The 14,223-nt window shown below is 36.4% G+C and overlaps 1 protein-coding gene across 7 annotated transcripts in view; it reads left to right on the top strand.

Moving 5' to 3' along the window:
- The window catches only part of LOC132706768 (band 7 protein AAEL010189-like), a 25,486-nt gene extending 11,263 nt beyond the window's left edge, over nt 1-14,223 (top strand). For 4 of the 7 annotated variants that reach the window (XM_060678296.1, XM_060678293.1, XM_060678291.1 and 1 more), the window contains exons 2-7: nt 12,929-13,029; nt 13,085-13,240; nt 13,292-13,389; nt 13,437-13,598; nt 13,651-13,816; nt 13,934-14,223. In XM_060678296.1, the coding sequence (XP_060534279.1) occupies nt 12,943-13,029; nt 13,085-13,240; nt 13,292-13,389; nt 13,437-13,598; nt 13,651-13,816; nt 13,934-14,068 (804 nt within the window). In that variant the 5' untranslated portion in view covers nt 12,929-12,942 and the 3' untranslated portion in view covers nt 14,069-14,223. Of the gene's footprint in view, nt 1-5,466; nt 5,614-12,772; nt 12,818-12,928; nt 13,030-13,084; nt 13,241-13,291; nt 13,390-13,436; nt 13,599-13,650; nt 13,817-13,933 lie in introns of those variants that run through there. The other 3 variants (XM_060678292.1, XM_060678294.1, XM_060678297.1) reach the window with 3 other exon arrangements.

Raw genomic sequence — 14,223 nt, 5'->3', positions numbered from 1 at the left:
TCCAAGGGTGGTCATTAACTTATAATGCAACAAGATTATTACCTAAAGTTTCGGAATTTAAATTCAGGTAAAATTGTGGTCCGTAATAGAAAATAATTTTATACCTACCTGTGTTTAATATTCTTTGGTTTGGTATAATACTTAATTTCAGTTTATTAGTAATCATTCTTATTTGGTGTGTAATAGAGCGTGTGTTGAATCGTGTGCGAATTATGCAAAATATGTGCGAGTCTAGTGTATCTCAGGAGATGCTTCCGCCCAAATGTAGAAAACACTATTCTGTTGACACTAAGCAAGTTATAAACAATGTTTATTTGACTCTCATTGAACGTGGTGCCAGCAAGCAAGCATCTTTAGAAGAAACGGCCACATCGACGAAAATTCCAACATCAACTGTATGGAAAATTGTGAATAATGCTATTTCAGCGAGCAAAAAAAGAAGCGATGCTGACATTTTCTCGAGTGTAGATGAAAGTGATCAAGATATAATACGGCGCAAAATTTACCAGTTATACGAGGAACAAAGCGTGCCTACATTAGATATCTTAATTAGGAGGCTTGAAAAAGATGAAACCTGTGTTAAATGTGGCAGAACTACCTTAAGGAAGTGTATTCAACACATGGGTTTTAGATTTAAAAAAATTGGCAAAAGGCAAGTTTTAATGGAATCTTTTAGAATTCGGGAATGCCGACTGGAATATCTAGAAAAAATTAGGATTTACAGAGAACAGCAAAGGCCAATTATTTACTTGGATGAAACCTGGTTCGACACTTATGCCCCGGAAAAGGGTTGGGTTGACGGGTTGACTCAACTGATAAAAGAGTAACTATTTTGCATGCTGGCTCTAAAGATGGTTGGATTCCAAATGGACTTTCTCTGTCTGCGAAAAATATTAGAGATTCTTCTCTGGATTACCATGAAGACACCACCGCTGATTTATTTGAAAGTTGGTTTAAAAACATAATAGTTCCAAACATTCCTCCTAATAGCGTCATTGTAATGGACAATGCAAGTTATCACAGTTGACTAAAACCCCTTTCTCATGTGACATAAAAGCAACAATCCAAAACTACATGTATAATAACGACATTTATTTCCAGAAAGGTTATACTAAAAAGCAATTAATTGAGGTTCTACAAAGCTTGAATCTAGAAAAGGAATACGTATGTGATAATTATGCAAAGAATCTAGGGAATACAGTTTTAAGGCTTCCACCTTACCACTATATATTTAATCCCATTGAACATGTTGGGCACCAACTGAAATCTGCCATTCGTCGTAACAATGTTTTTCCCCGTGTTAACTCCAATGTCCTCAGTTATAGAAACCGAAGTTTTTAACATCCCTTCACAAAGTTGGGCAAATTCTGTTAAACATATAGAAAAAGCAGAACAATCGTATATCCATATTGCAAATGATGATAGCGATAGTGATACTGATATATTATGTGAATAATTTTAAGTAATTTAAGTAGGTAATAAAAATAATTTGTAATTTTATTTTAGTTACATACATAAATATTGTTTAGTATATTTCCTAGCAAAACCCCAAATAATTAAATTCTAAGCAAAGTATGGCCCTGTTTGGCCATATTTCATTCTTACAGCTTGCCCGGGTCTTTCCTTAATTCGTATCAGTTAGTCACTTTCTTATACCTATGAACAGACTTTACCTAAAACGTTTCGTATACACCGGGTATGATGTAACTTTTTGCCATTCCGGTATTAATAATTACAAGATTAAAAGGTCACAAGTGCAGACTTCCAGGAGTGAGTGTCGACTATCGAATACTGGGTGTAATTTTTTAACTCTTAAATTTAATATTTGAAGAAAAGAAAAAGGAAATGGTGAAACGAAACAGTATTGTCAGACGATCGCTAAACAATTTCTAAATATTTAAATTTTTAAAATATGCTGAAAATGTACTTAAATCATTTGACAGGACCGTACATTTTTATGAAAGGAAATTGGGTAAATTTAGTACTTATGTTAGTATTTTAATACGTAATTGAACTTTAAAATTTAGTGGTCTGAGCTGTATTCCATTGGCATGGTGTTGTACCTATCATGATTGTCAATTGTCCGAGAGTAACAGGGACACGGACAAGTTCTTATACGCAAGACACTTGACTAACTTGTTTTAATGTTTAAAATTAGAAGGTACTTCCCGATAGTTGTTCGTAAACTTCATTCTAGAAATGCCTTTTCGTTACCAAAAAACTAAACACAGATTATCACTTTTAATAGAAAAAGACGACAACTATATTTGAGAGCAGTTAGACAGTATCGAAGCGAAACGAAGGATTTATTGTTGGCAAAATATGACAGGGTAACAATTTAAAAAGCGCGACGCAAGCTTCCACGCAAGGATGGTCTATCAGGAATAAAATCACTCCCGGGAAAAGGTACAATATTACTCACGTTGGTATCAAAAATAGATTCCTTGGCTGTAGCTTGTACTAGCATTTAGTCGTAGATGTCACCGACCGTTCAAGAAGATCCGAAAAAATACCCGCGCCTTCGCAGGAAAGAATAGCTAAAATCGATATTCATCACTTCCCCAAAGACTCACGTCCCAAGCGTCGTGAATACTTCCTTCCGTTTGACAAGTATTACATGCGATATGCTTAAATTGATTTTCAAGGTGGTCCATGGGAGAATTTATAAAAAATGCGAATTGGTGTTAACAGATACACAGTTTGGGTTTACAAATCGATACTAGTCCAACAACTAGTCAACAACGCAGTGTTTATATATTACAAGAAGGCATTGACAGGGTGCGTCATGATAAGCTTATCGAAGTACTAAGAAAACTCTATCTAAATCGTGAAGATCTCTCATTGATATTCAATCTTTATTCCAAATGTTGTCCTTCAAACACAGTGCTGACGAGATTCTAGACCGAGAATCAACGGGAAGTGAAGCAAGGATGGCACTCTTTAATGTATGCTCTGAGTCAATCTACATGGAAGCACTGCAAAATGCGACAGGTGGTGTCAATGTTAATGGAACATTGATCAAGTAATTTCAGATTGCAGATGACAGTTTGTTAATGGCAGAAAATTTGGTAGATCTGCACCAGCTTTTTGATACAATGATAAAGGCAGTAATCGGTGTGAATTGAAAATAAACATCAATAAAACAAATTATATGGTAGTCGCTATAGGCTAGAAGCTAAAAACTTGGCACTAAACAGAAAAGTTTCCAGTCTTTTTTATCAATAGCTAAATTCCATGCAGAAATGTCACACTCACACGCTACGGGTAGATATAGATAGATGGTAGTCGAACGCCAACAAATACGTACATCAGTTACAGTCGGCATAGAAGAAATTTTTGTACTTTCATCACAGAAGAGTGAAGAAAAGACACCGGGATTAAAAGCTTAATAAAACGGGCTTCAAAATGAGAACATTTCTGTATAACCGTAATCTCGCCATAGAACGCCGGAAAATGATTATGAAATGTTATGTATGTGCAGGGTTGCTATGCGGAATGGAGGCATGGACTGTCTCAAAAGTGCTGTTGAAAAGAATAGCAGCCTTCGAAATGTGGAAGTAGAGGCTAGTCCTGAGGATCCCATCTACAAATAGTGTCAGAAACATCAATCATCATCCATTATTAACCATCAATTCGTTTAGACGAATATGAATTACTGCAGCTCATCATGCAGGATAAAATAGACGGAAAAAGAGCACCTGATAGAACAATAGATTCCTGGTTGAATAATCAAACACAGTGGTGAAATAGAACATCAGTGGGACTGTCTCGATTGGCAGTTTCCAAGGTAAACTGGAAGATGGTACAAGAAGAAGAAGAACATGCTGACAAAGCTCTTTGTACTAAATATGATATCGCTTCAAAACGAAATATAACGGGACTTCTCCTTCCGCCATATCACAGTGAATTTAACCCTATAGAATTGGTATCGGCGAAAATAAAAGTGTTTCCAGCAAGGCATAACATTTTTTTTAAAATAAGGGACGTCGAAACCCTCTTGTAAATGGTATATTGTTTTTAAATATTATTTATTACAAGTCTCCTCTTTTACTTCTATATAAGCTTTTATTTACTTAATATTAAAATAATTAATATCTCAGCTATCTGCCTCTTGTCTACAATTAAAATCTTGTTTTGTTATATATGTCATTCCAATAACCTACCTGCACTTACGTTGCTGTAACATTATTTTCATTCACCAAACTCCTCTTTACGATATAATCTTTTAGTTGTGTAGCCTGCTTATTGATCCCTGTCATTGCAAAATGTATATTTTATAACTCTAGGGCATTAGGAAACCTAGTATAGTAAGTTTTAAACTAGGCTTGTGGCTATTAAGTATATCATCGATAACTTTTGCCACATATATATCAACGACCTGTGTCTAAAAAAATATCAAAAAACATTTTTCTAATACTTAGCTTGAAGGGCACTGTAGATTGTAATATATTACTGAGAATAAATCAGCTGTAATTGGCTCCCGGTGCAGCAAGAGCCTTTGGCCTACAACGTAGGGTAATTAAAATAATCACAAAACTCAAATTCAGATGTTAGATCTAAATTCTCCGAGCTTAAAATTCTTACGCTACCAAGGGCCTACATACTTAAGATTTTTTAATAAAGCAATCATTTTACAGCATGGAGGAAGTTTCTGTGATAATCTTCGTTCAACTTTTATTGTAGATGACCACAGAGCGCTTCATGTTTTATTTATTATCCTTTGTGTTTTGTGTTGTCGAATTGTTATATCATGTTACATTTCATTGCTATATAGGATTGTATACATTTTCTACGTTTGTAACATGCTAATAAATGAAATGAAATGAAACTAAGAAAAAATCTTAAGGATTATTTATTTTCGGCAGTGGCTTCCGTCAAACAGCAGTTTATGAACAAAATTCGTGAGGTGTGATCCCTTAAGTGATTTTAATGCATTTGTTTCCGATCAAGCTGCTGAAAATAATTTTTTGTTGTCGTAATTTCGCCAAAGCGCATTTTAAAGTACAACGAGAGTCGAATAATTTTGTACTTCTAATTGGTTAATTCCGAAAATATATAAAAAGTGCCGATTAACAATTTTGATAGAGGCCCGATTAACCTAAAACCAAATTCACTGAGAGATTGCTAAGAAGATATGTATTTTTTAAGTTTGACATCTTTGGCAAGTTATAAGTTTGTTGTAATTTTCCTTTCTTTGCATTTTCGCTTCTTTCAAATTGCATATAAAACATAAGTTACGGCAGTAGGAAATTCGATTCAAAATCATAGAAGATTAATAACCGACCAAATTACGAAACATTTCGTCATGTCTGCCTTTACGTTTACCTCTCGAGACTGTCATCCCAATTGACGCACCCTGTATAAAAATGTGGCGCCGCGAACGAAGAAGCCAAATTAAAATGCCCGCAGCGCCATTGTTTACCCCATTTCCGCGTCTAACGGTCCGATTAGCTCTATATATAGAACTAGTTGCGTCTCATCGACCGTCGGGTCGACGTTTCGGACATTTTGGCGGGATCCTTCGAGCGGCAACGTCACGGTCAATTCGCGGGTGAATGAGAGGCGGTTTGAGGAGGACAGAGTCCGGCGGCTTCGAGTTTTTCCTGGAGTACGGTGAGTGACGTAATAAGAAATCCCTACCACCAATAGAATGTGTTTTGAGATGTGTACTGGCAATAGAATGTGTTTTACAACTTGGAGGGGATGTACGGGCTTCGCGCAATGCGCTCGCGCATTTTTCATTAATTTCGAATTTTGTTTCTTCCTTCTCATATCCCCTTTCCCATTATTGTCACTTTCAAGCGCAATTAGTTACTATTTTATACGTTTTATTGTGTCGTTAACCCTTTGCACTCGTATGTCGTCTTATAGGCGGCACACCATGTCTTATCATTACAGCAGGTTGGGCGGTCTGTCATCCCCTTTTCCCCCTTGCTTTCTTAAACCTTCGTTGAGGACATTTTTATGTAAAAATAAAAGATTGCATGATATTTATTTTATACATGCCATCGTAAGCTGTTTCTTTGATATATGTTGATGTATATATTTCAACCACTTCAGTTCATATGTGCACCATTTTTGCATTTTGAATATTACTCAGCTTTATAACTAACACGATTGGATAAAGTTCGGTGTATTTTTGTTTGGTGTATATATATCGAAAAAAAAAATTCAAATGCCCAAGAAATTTTTGCAAGGTGAAATTGAAAATGAATTGCCAAGTTCAAGCAGTAGTGAAGATATCGAGGACATAACACAACCTGGTTATTTTGGTCCAGGAGAGGACGTCACATGCCACGATCAGATACCAGACAGGATTCCTGATACTTGTACAAAACCCATAGACTTTTTCAAGCCCTTTTTTAGCTAATAATAAAAATAGTGGAACAAACAAATAACTACGCTAGACGTAAAATTGCACCGAAAAGGTTGTCAAAACGTGGGTAGATACTTTGTTGTCCTAAATATGGGGACGATAATCTTATCTAATTTCCCGTAGTATTGGTCACAACATTCTAACGCCAAAATACCTTATCTTTATTCAATTTTGCCGTACTAAGGAAGCTTCACATCGGAAGATTTAGTGAGACCTGATTTACTTGTACGCACAAGGATAGTCTTACATTTGTGTCAAAAATTATTAGACAATAACCCAGGATATAGAGGATATCATTTTTACACCGATAGATACCATACGAGCTTTCCACTTGCAGAAGAATTGTTAAAACTGAATGTTCATTTGACAGGTACTATTCAAAAAGCCAACATTCCCGGAAGATAAATTTGCATGCAGATAAGGTAATTTGATGTAATTGCCATATTTCAGAAACACAACCTATCAACAGAATAGTATATGGAGGTAACTTGCAAGTTGTAAATAAGCCACACCCTTATTCAGCGTCATACTGTTCCCTGAGGAAGTGGCGGCGAAAGTTATTTTTCTGGGGACTCGAAATGCCTAGTGTCAATGCATATTTATTATATAAAATTTCACTACGGGATCAAAACAAAAAAACAATGACACATCTAAAGTTTGTTCGGGAATTGGTTGACGAGATGACAAAAAACTTTTGGCGGGGTCCAAAATTTCTGGCAAAGACCATGATCTGTAGTTACAGAAGTGCGGCTAAATGGTAAATTATATATTTTACTCCAAAATGATGGATGTATTTTACGGTATGTTCTAACCGTAAAATACAAGGCGGCAAGCGGGAAACTAGGTATATTTGTGATACTTGTACCCGTAAGCCTTGACTACACATTGATGACTGCTTCGAAATGTACCATAAACTATAACATTATAGGATGTAAGTTTTTTATATTTTGTATGAATTTATTTAATAATAGTGGTAGTGATTATGATAATGATAATCAAATATTAAAAAAATATATAGTTTTTACACAGCGACATTTTTAATTAAAAGAAATATCCAATATAAAAAATCCGAGTAGACAGATTAGTAGATCAAATAATAGTCCGAGTACAGTATACTCGCGAAAGGACACATATACGAGTGCAAAGGGTTCTCTCTTTTTATTGCTGTTTATCCTCTCAGAAGACAAAGGGTCATTTATTTACTATTTTACCGACTGAATGAAATCCAACTTGTAATCAATCAATAAATTATTTATGAATTTTTAAAAATCTTGTCTTAAAAACTTGCTGTCATAAGTTCGCTTTCTTTTTTCAAATACCTTACTTAAAGGTAAAGTACCCTCCAGCTGGTGCGAAATTGTTTTGTTAGTGCTTAACAAGAAGGGAGACAGAAATGAGCCTTTCAATTTCCGATCAAATGCTTTGCTGAAAACGGTAGTGAAGGAATTTACGAACATACCTCTGAGGCTTCTGAGATGGGACTCTGCTGTCGACATTATCCAGAAGTCCAGTATTTGCATTGCTACATTCTATCATACAATTGTGCTTGCATTTGAAAGGCCGAAAGTTTTATGCCGTCTTTGTTGATTTTCGAAGAGCTTTCAGTCCTAACCCCTATTCGAGAATGCTTCAGCCACTATTAGAGCTTTAGACCGATGTTCAGAGAAAATTGATATTACATCTATTCTTTGAGTCCATATCCTTTTTTAGTATTTCTGGCAAACATTCTTGGCTTTAAGCAACACAACACACACAAGCAAGTTAAAAACTCTTGAAAATTATGTTCTGTTGAACAAATTAGTAGTTAATGTCTCAAAAACCAAAATGATTTCCTTTAAGCGAGGTAGGGCAAATTCTTTCTGGAGGGGAGCTTGGTTAGTTACTTTCTCTTATTTTTCATTTTTTAAGGAAATGGCAAAATTTTCGGTAACCAGAACCCAAAAGTGTACAGATTCTGCTTTTAGCATGTTTTATAAAAATAAATTTATCTCCAATCTTCTTCAAACATTTCTTAATGTTACCGAAATCTCCATCTCCTACTCTTTTACGACTGGATTGTGGTATAATTCATTTAAAAATCACTAAACTAAACTTACCACACCATACTAAACTATACTTAAAATGTGTCTAAACTTTCTTAGAATGGATTCCAAGGCATTAAATATACTGACTTGCGAACACCGGATTTTCTTATATCTCTAAAACGCACTTTGCCTAACATCTTTATTAAATACAAAGAAATTTGCTCTCAGACTGATCTTGACTTCGCTTGAAATTCCCACTAAACGATGTTTTACTACAGTTAGTTACTGGTTTCCAAAATAACTTAGCTCTAATTTACCATTCCTCACATCCAGGATCTGGCTAAACTTAAACTAAGGAATAATCACTTCACACAATTCACGTATAAAGAGTCATATAAACTTAACCATACTGAACTTTCCTCTGTATGTAATCTCCACGAAAATGAAACTGTATTCCACGTACTGTTAAGAAACTCTATTCCACGTACTGTTTGGATGTCCTCTTTATAACTAGTGGTTAGTTGTGGAAAAGCTGAATAATCTTACACCTAGGGTCGGAGTGGATATCTATGCAGGGTTGATTTAAATTTAAATTTAAATCTTGGGTTGTTTCTTATTATTATTCTTATTCTTATTGTCATTTTTTTCTTTTTTTGCCTTTCAACGGTTATAATTACAATGTTTTTCAAATTAGGTCATGCCTTTTATTTAAATTATTATCATCATCTTATTTTATTTAATTTTGATTATGTTATCCATTTTTTTCAGTAGGTGTTTTGTTAGATTTGTTCCTAGCATTAGAGAAAACTCCAAAATTACGCTTTTAGAAGAATTAATTGTCTGTATTGTTTAAGTAGCGACGGAAAATATGTCAACTGATTCTCTTAACTTTCCTAAGCGGATCAATATGACAGCTAAAAGAGGAGCCAACATTTTATACTATACAGTTTAGAAGAAAAGTAAATGTTCTAACTCTCATTAAGAGTTATAAAATGTAATGACTAATAGTAATAAGTTAAATAGTTTCTAAATTAGGATCATAACTACATTTTTCAGAATATCTTTCTGAAACTGTTTATCTTCGTGCAGTGGGGGGTATATAGTTGACTGACGAAAACGAGTCATATGCGAACACTTTTCAACTATTGGTGGTGAAAAGCTTTGAATACATGGGTATGGATAATTTTCTCATTTTTAGGAAGCGCAGTGTTATTAATTTGTTTCTCAGCAGCTAATTCAAAAATATTATTAATTCAAGAATGAACTTTAGTCAACAGCTGCGTGAAAGTAACCAGAATATTAATTTTAAACACTAAATACCCAGTTCAAGGATCAGAATGACCAAAATCAATAAAATGAATTTGAGTTCCTACAACCGACTTAAGAGTTCAAGGAATGTAACATCACAAATTATTATACTTTACATTTATCTTAGATTAAGTTTTTCTGTGTTTTCGTTTTATGTTTGTTGTATGGGTTTGCATTTTAAGGCACAGTCAGTTACCTAGCCGTCTACTTCACATAATGCGGACGCTAAACGATTACAATAGGTGCAATCTACGCCTAAGAAAGACCTTAAGTTTAACAGTTCAATAAAGATTTATAACTCTCTCCCATTTAAAAACAGCATAATGTTTAAAGTCCTCTCTTCTGTTTGGCCCTGTTAATTTGTACCGGGGGTCCTATTTTCGCTACTTTTCCGTGGTATCTCGTGGTATATGCCTCGAGGGGGGTGAATTAGTTGGTTTGACCTTGTGTGATCTCTCTAGGGCCTTCGACTGTGTTTCTCACCAGCTTCTTATTAAAAAGCTATACAGATATGGTATACGAGGTCTGCCCTTAGATCTTATAGCGTCCTACTTGCAGGGCCGACAGCAGTTTGTAGAATACCAGGATGACCGTTCGTCACTTGAATCAGTAGAAGCGGGGTGCCCCAGGGTTCCGTCCTTGGCCCGCTACTATTTAGAATCTACATAAATGACCTTTATCATTTCTTGGCCCCCAATCAGTTCGTGATGTTTGCCGACGATACATCCTTCACTACATCTGCTAAGAGTATCGAGGAGTTATCCGTTAGGGTTGGCATGTTGGAGGACAGGGCTAATGTCTGGTTCGAAAATAATTATTTTAAATGAAATTTAGACAAGACCCAGAGTATTGTGTTTTCCTCCAATTGCTTGATAAATAGTGGACAGTCCGTGGCATTAGGATCGATGATAGTCTAAATTGGAAACAACATATCTCAGACCTGAAAAATAGATTGTCCAGCAACATATTCGTTCTTCGACGACCGGGAGGCCTGATAGGAACAAGGACTCTGCCTATGGTCTATTTTTCTTTGTTGCATTCACACTTATGCTATGGCACGGTGCTGTGGGGTGATTCGAGTCGTTGCTAATATAGGATATAGGGAGCATTGTCAACCTTATTTTAAAAAATTCAAAGTGATGCCCCTTCCTTGCATGTGTATCTACTACCAGTTATTAGAGATACAAAGAACGAAAGGAAACTTTAGCGCTAATTCCGATTGCCATGGCGATCCAACTCGTTCGGGGGATCTCCTTAGACGGCCTAGGTTTAGACTGAGGAAGTCTGAGAGCAACTCATTGAACCTGAAATTGTATAATGTTTTGCCAGGTACCGTGAAAAAGATGAGCAATAGAAAATTTAAACATACTATTAAAGAATTCCTACAACGTCATTGTTTTTACTCCCTGCGAGCATACATTGACACTGTCACTGGTATCGATGCGCTATAAACCTGTATACTTGCTACAATTATACGTCCCTTTTGTACGAAATGTAGTCAATAAATGAATCTATCTATCTATCTATACAGGGCCAGGTCAAAACGTTGTAGAACTCTACTTCATTTTTTTTAAATAGGACATCTTGTAGAATTATTTTCGCCCACAAGCAAATAAATAAGATTTTTCCAAAATAAATGCTTAGTTGAATAGAAAGTTAGAAATAACAAAAATAAACAATTGAAAAACAAATACATGCTTTGCTTATGTCAACGAAACATAAGCTTAGCATTTATGGCATAAGCTGCCATTATTGAAGAAAATTGAGTATCAATCAAACGAAAATACCAAAAAAACGGAAATAAACTGCTTTAAATCGATACATAAATCGTTGAGAACATTTGAGATTGTTTGTGTTTGTTGTAATAAACAATACCATAGTCTACAAATTTTATAATCTATAATTCTACAGGGTCTTTTATTAAAAAAAAATGAAGTAAGATCCAATAACTTCTTGACCTGGCCTAGTATACCGATTCCGATGGCCGGATTTTTCACATTCCCGATAAATTATCTGTTAGTTGAGTTACAATTTCGCTCTGCATCTCGAAAACAAAAGATTATGAAAATTTTGTTAACGGCACCTTTAGTTTCACGAAAAAGTAGTCTACACCGCACACTTTATATGTATAAAAATAACGGAGATATCTGGCAAATGTACCCAGAATGAGACATCCTGTACTGTTCCCACTCTGTAATTGAAGTTTTCGGTTGAGTGATATAACAAAATTAAAATATCAGTAAATGATGAGTAAAGAATGAGGAAGAAAAAGAAACTATTCGATTAGGCAATTTAAAAAGAAACAGTAATATTCAAATAAACTAATCTTATCGTGCCGTAAAGTAAACCTGATATTATTATTAACATGGTTTAAATATGGCAACCGCGCTCGAAAATGATGGTTTAACGACGACCGATAAAACGTGGAGGACGTAAATAATTCCGCGGGGCCGTACATTCTCGTTTATGACCGGCGGGAATTGGCGTTTTCCTTAAAAAAGTCCCGCTGAACAATCAACACACTCCGTTTTACGACGTTACAAAGAATAAAATTGTCGACAACGTCGGGGTAGCGAGCAGTCGACGCCTGATAAAAATAGCCAATATTGAAATTAGACAAGTCCTTTACCGCTCGTAAATTCTCGCTGCCTCCGTCTTTAATTTAAGTCTCTCTTAACGTTTGCCCTTGAAATTGAATTAACGCCTATTCCAGTAACAGGCCAATCGCAACTGCTTGGGCGTATCGGATGTGTGCTCTGATTGGCTTAGTATTTTTTTTTTATTGTGATGCGTATGAACTAATAGGGAAGGAGTCAATCGCAACGACTTTTAACTAAAATTTTCTTTGATATTTTTGATTGATTTTTTCAATCCGATGATTCGAATGTTTCGAATGGCCCCGTAAACACGAATTATAAATGGATCGATGAATTATTGCCAAGGAGGTCTAAATAAATTATAATTAGCAATATAAATTCCAATCGGAACTAGCAAATGTTAATTTCTTATTACGTTATTAAAGTTACATAAAAATCGTTTAGACCGCGCTCGTCGGTAAAAACATTTACTGCGGAATTTATGTTATCAAATCAAATGGATTTCCCTAAAGGTACGTCTATATGCGGCATTTACAATACGTTCGGGTGGACAAAAGATGAAAGCAAAATCGGAAAGCAGAGAGTGGAGAAATCTTTCGGGTACAATGCATTTTTTTTTTCAGAAAGGCCGAACAGCATGGGATGCGTTGAATTTGTCGCTACGCTGGGATCTGTCATTCTCCTGATCATCACGATGCCTTTTTCCCTCTTCTGGTGTTTCAAGGTATCGCCAAACGTATACATAGCACACCATTTTTAATGATCTCTAAACGGTATAGGTAGTGCAAGAATACGAACGGGCTGTCATCTTCAGACTAGGCAGACTGAGAACGGGCGGAGCTAGGGGTCCAGGCATCTTCTTCATTCTACCTTGCGTCGACAGCTACTGCAAGGTGGACCTGAGGACTATCTCGTTCGACGTACCTCCGCAAGAGGTCAGTTTCATGCTCTGTATCGACTATAACTCACTGTCTCTCGTCTTCCAGGCTTTAACCAAAGACTCAGTGACCGTAACGGTAGACGCGGTGGTCTACTACCGAATCCAAGACCCTTTAAAGGCTGTCGTTAAAGTTACGAACTATAGGTGAGCAACGGAAACTCCTGAAAAACTTCTTCGAACATTTGTTGCAGCAATTCCACTCGCCTTCTGGCTATGACGACCTTGAGAAATATACTGGGCACCAGGAATCTAGCGGAAATCCTGTCGGATAGAGAAGCCATCTCGCACGCAATGCAGACGTCTCTGGATGTGGCGACCGACCCTTGGGGTGTAAAGGTAGAACGAGTCGAAATGTAAGCGGTTCACTCTTCTTGCGCACGCAGATGCAATAGTCTGTTTTTGCAGCAAAGACGTGAGCTTACCGCAACAGCTTCAGAGGGCGATGGCCGCGGAAGCAGAAGCATCTAGGGAAGCAAGGGCCAAAGTTATTGCCGCTGAAGGAGAGATGAAGGCGTCCAGGGCGCTCAAAGAAGCTTCGGACGTGATCAACGAAAGTCCCGCTGCTTTGCAGGTTGGTCTATTGTGTTTTCAAGAGACAACTTACCTGCATATACTGTGCTGTATATTATCTGCGACTTTTGGTGACTTTATAGTGGATGATGTTCTGAATTGGGATGTTCTTTTGCAGCTGAGGTACCTCCAGACTTTAAACAACATATCAGCTGAGAAAAACTCGACCATCATCTTCCCACTGCCGATAGACATCCTTAGTTACTTTCTACAGGGCAGGGGAGGCTCGTCATCGGACCATCCGATGGTTTAAGAGCCCCCGAGTCGACTTTCAGTGGGCGACTATCTCCAGTACAAACAGAACCGAGACCGAGTTTATTTTTGTGAACTGTTGAAGACTTTAAGTGTGCCTTAAAACATACGCTTTGTAATTCTCTATGTTTGGCTACGGAATATATCCAAATATAC

Source organism: Cylas formicarius, unplaced genomic scaffold (genome assembly GCF_029955315.1).
Source record: "Cylas formicarius isolate icCylForm1 unplaced genomic scaffold, icCylForm1.1 PGA_scaffold_8__14_contigs__length_24414737, whole genome shotgun sequence".
Classification (NCBI taxonomy): Eukaryota; Metazoa; Arthropoda; class Insecta; order Coleoptera; family Brentidae; genus Cylas; species Cylas formicarius.
The sequence above is the reverse complement of the archived record's forward strand: the minus strand, read 5'-3'. Positions and strand labels throughout refer to the sequence as shown.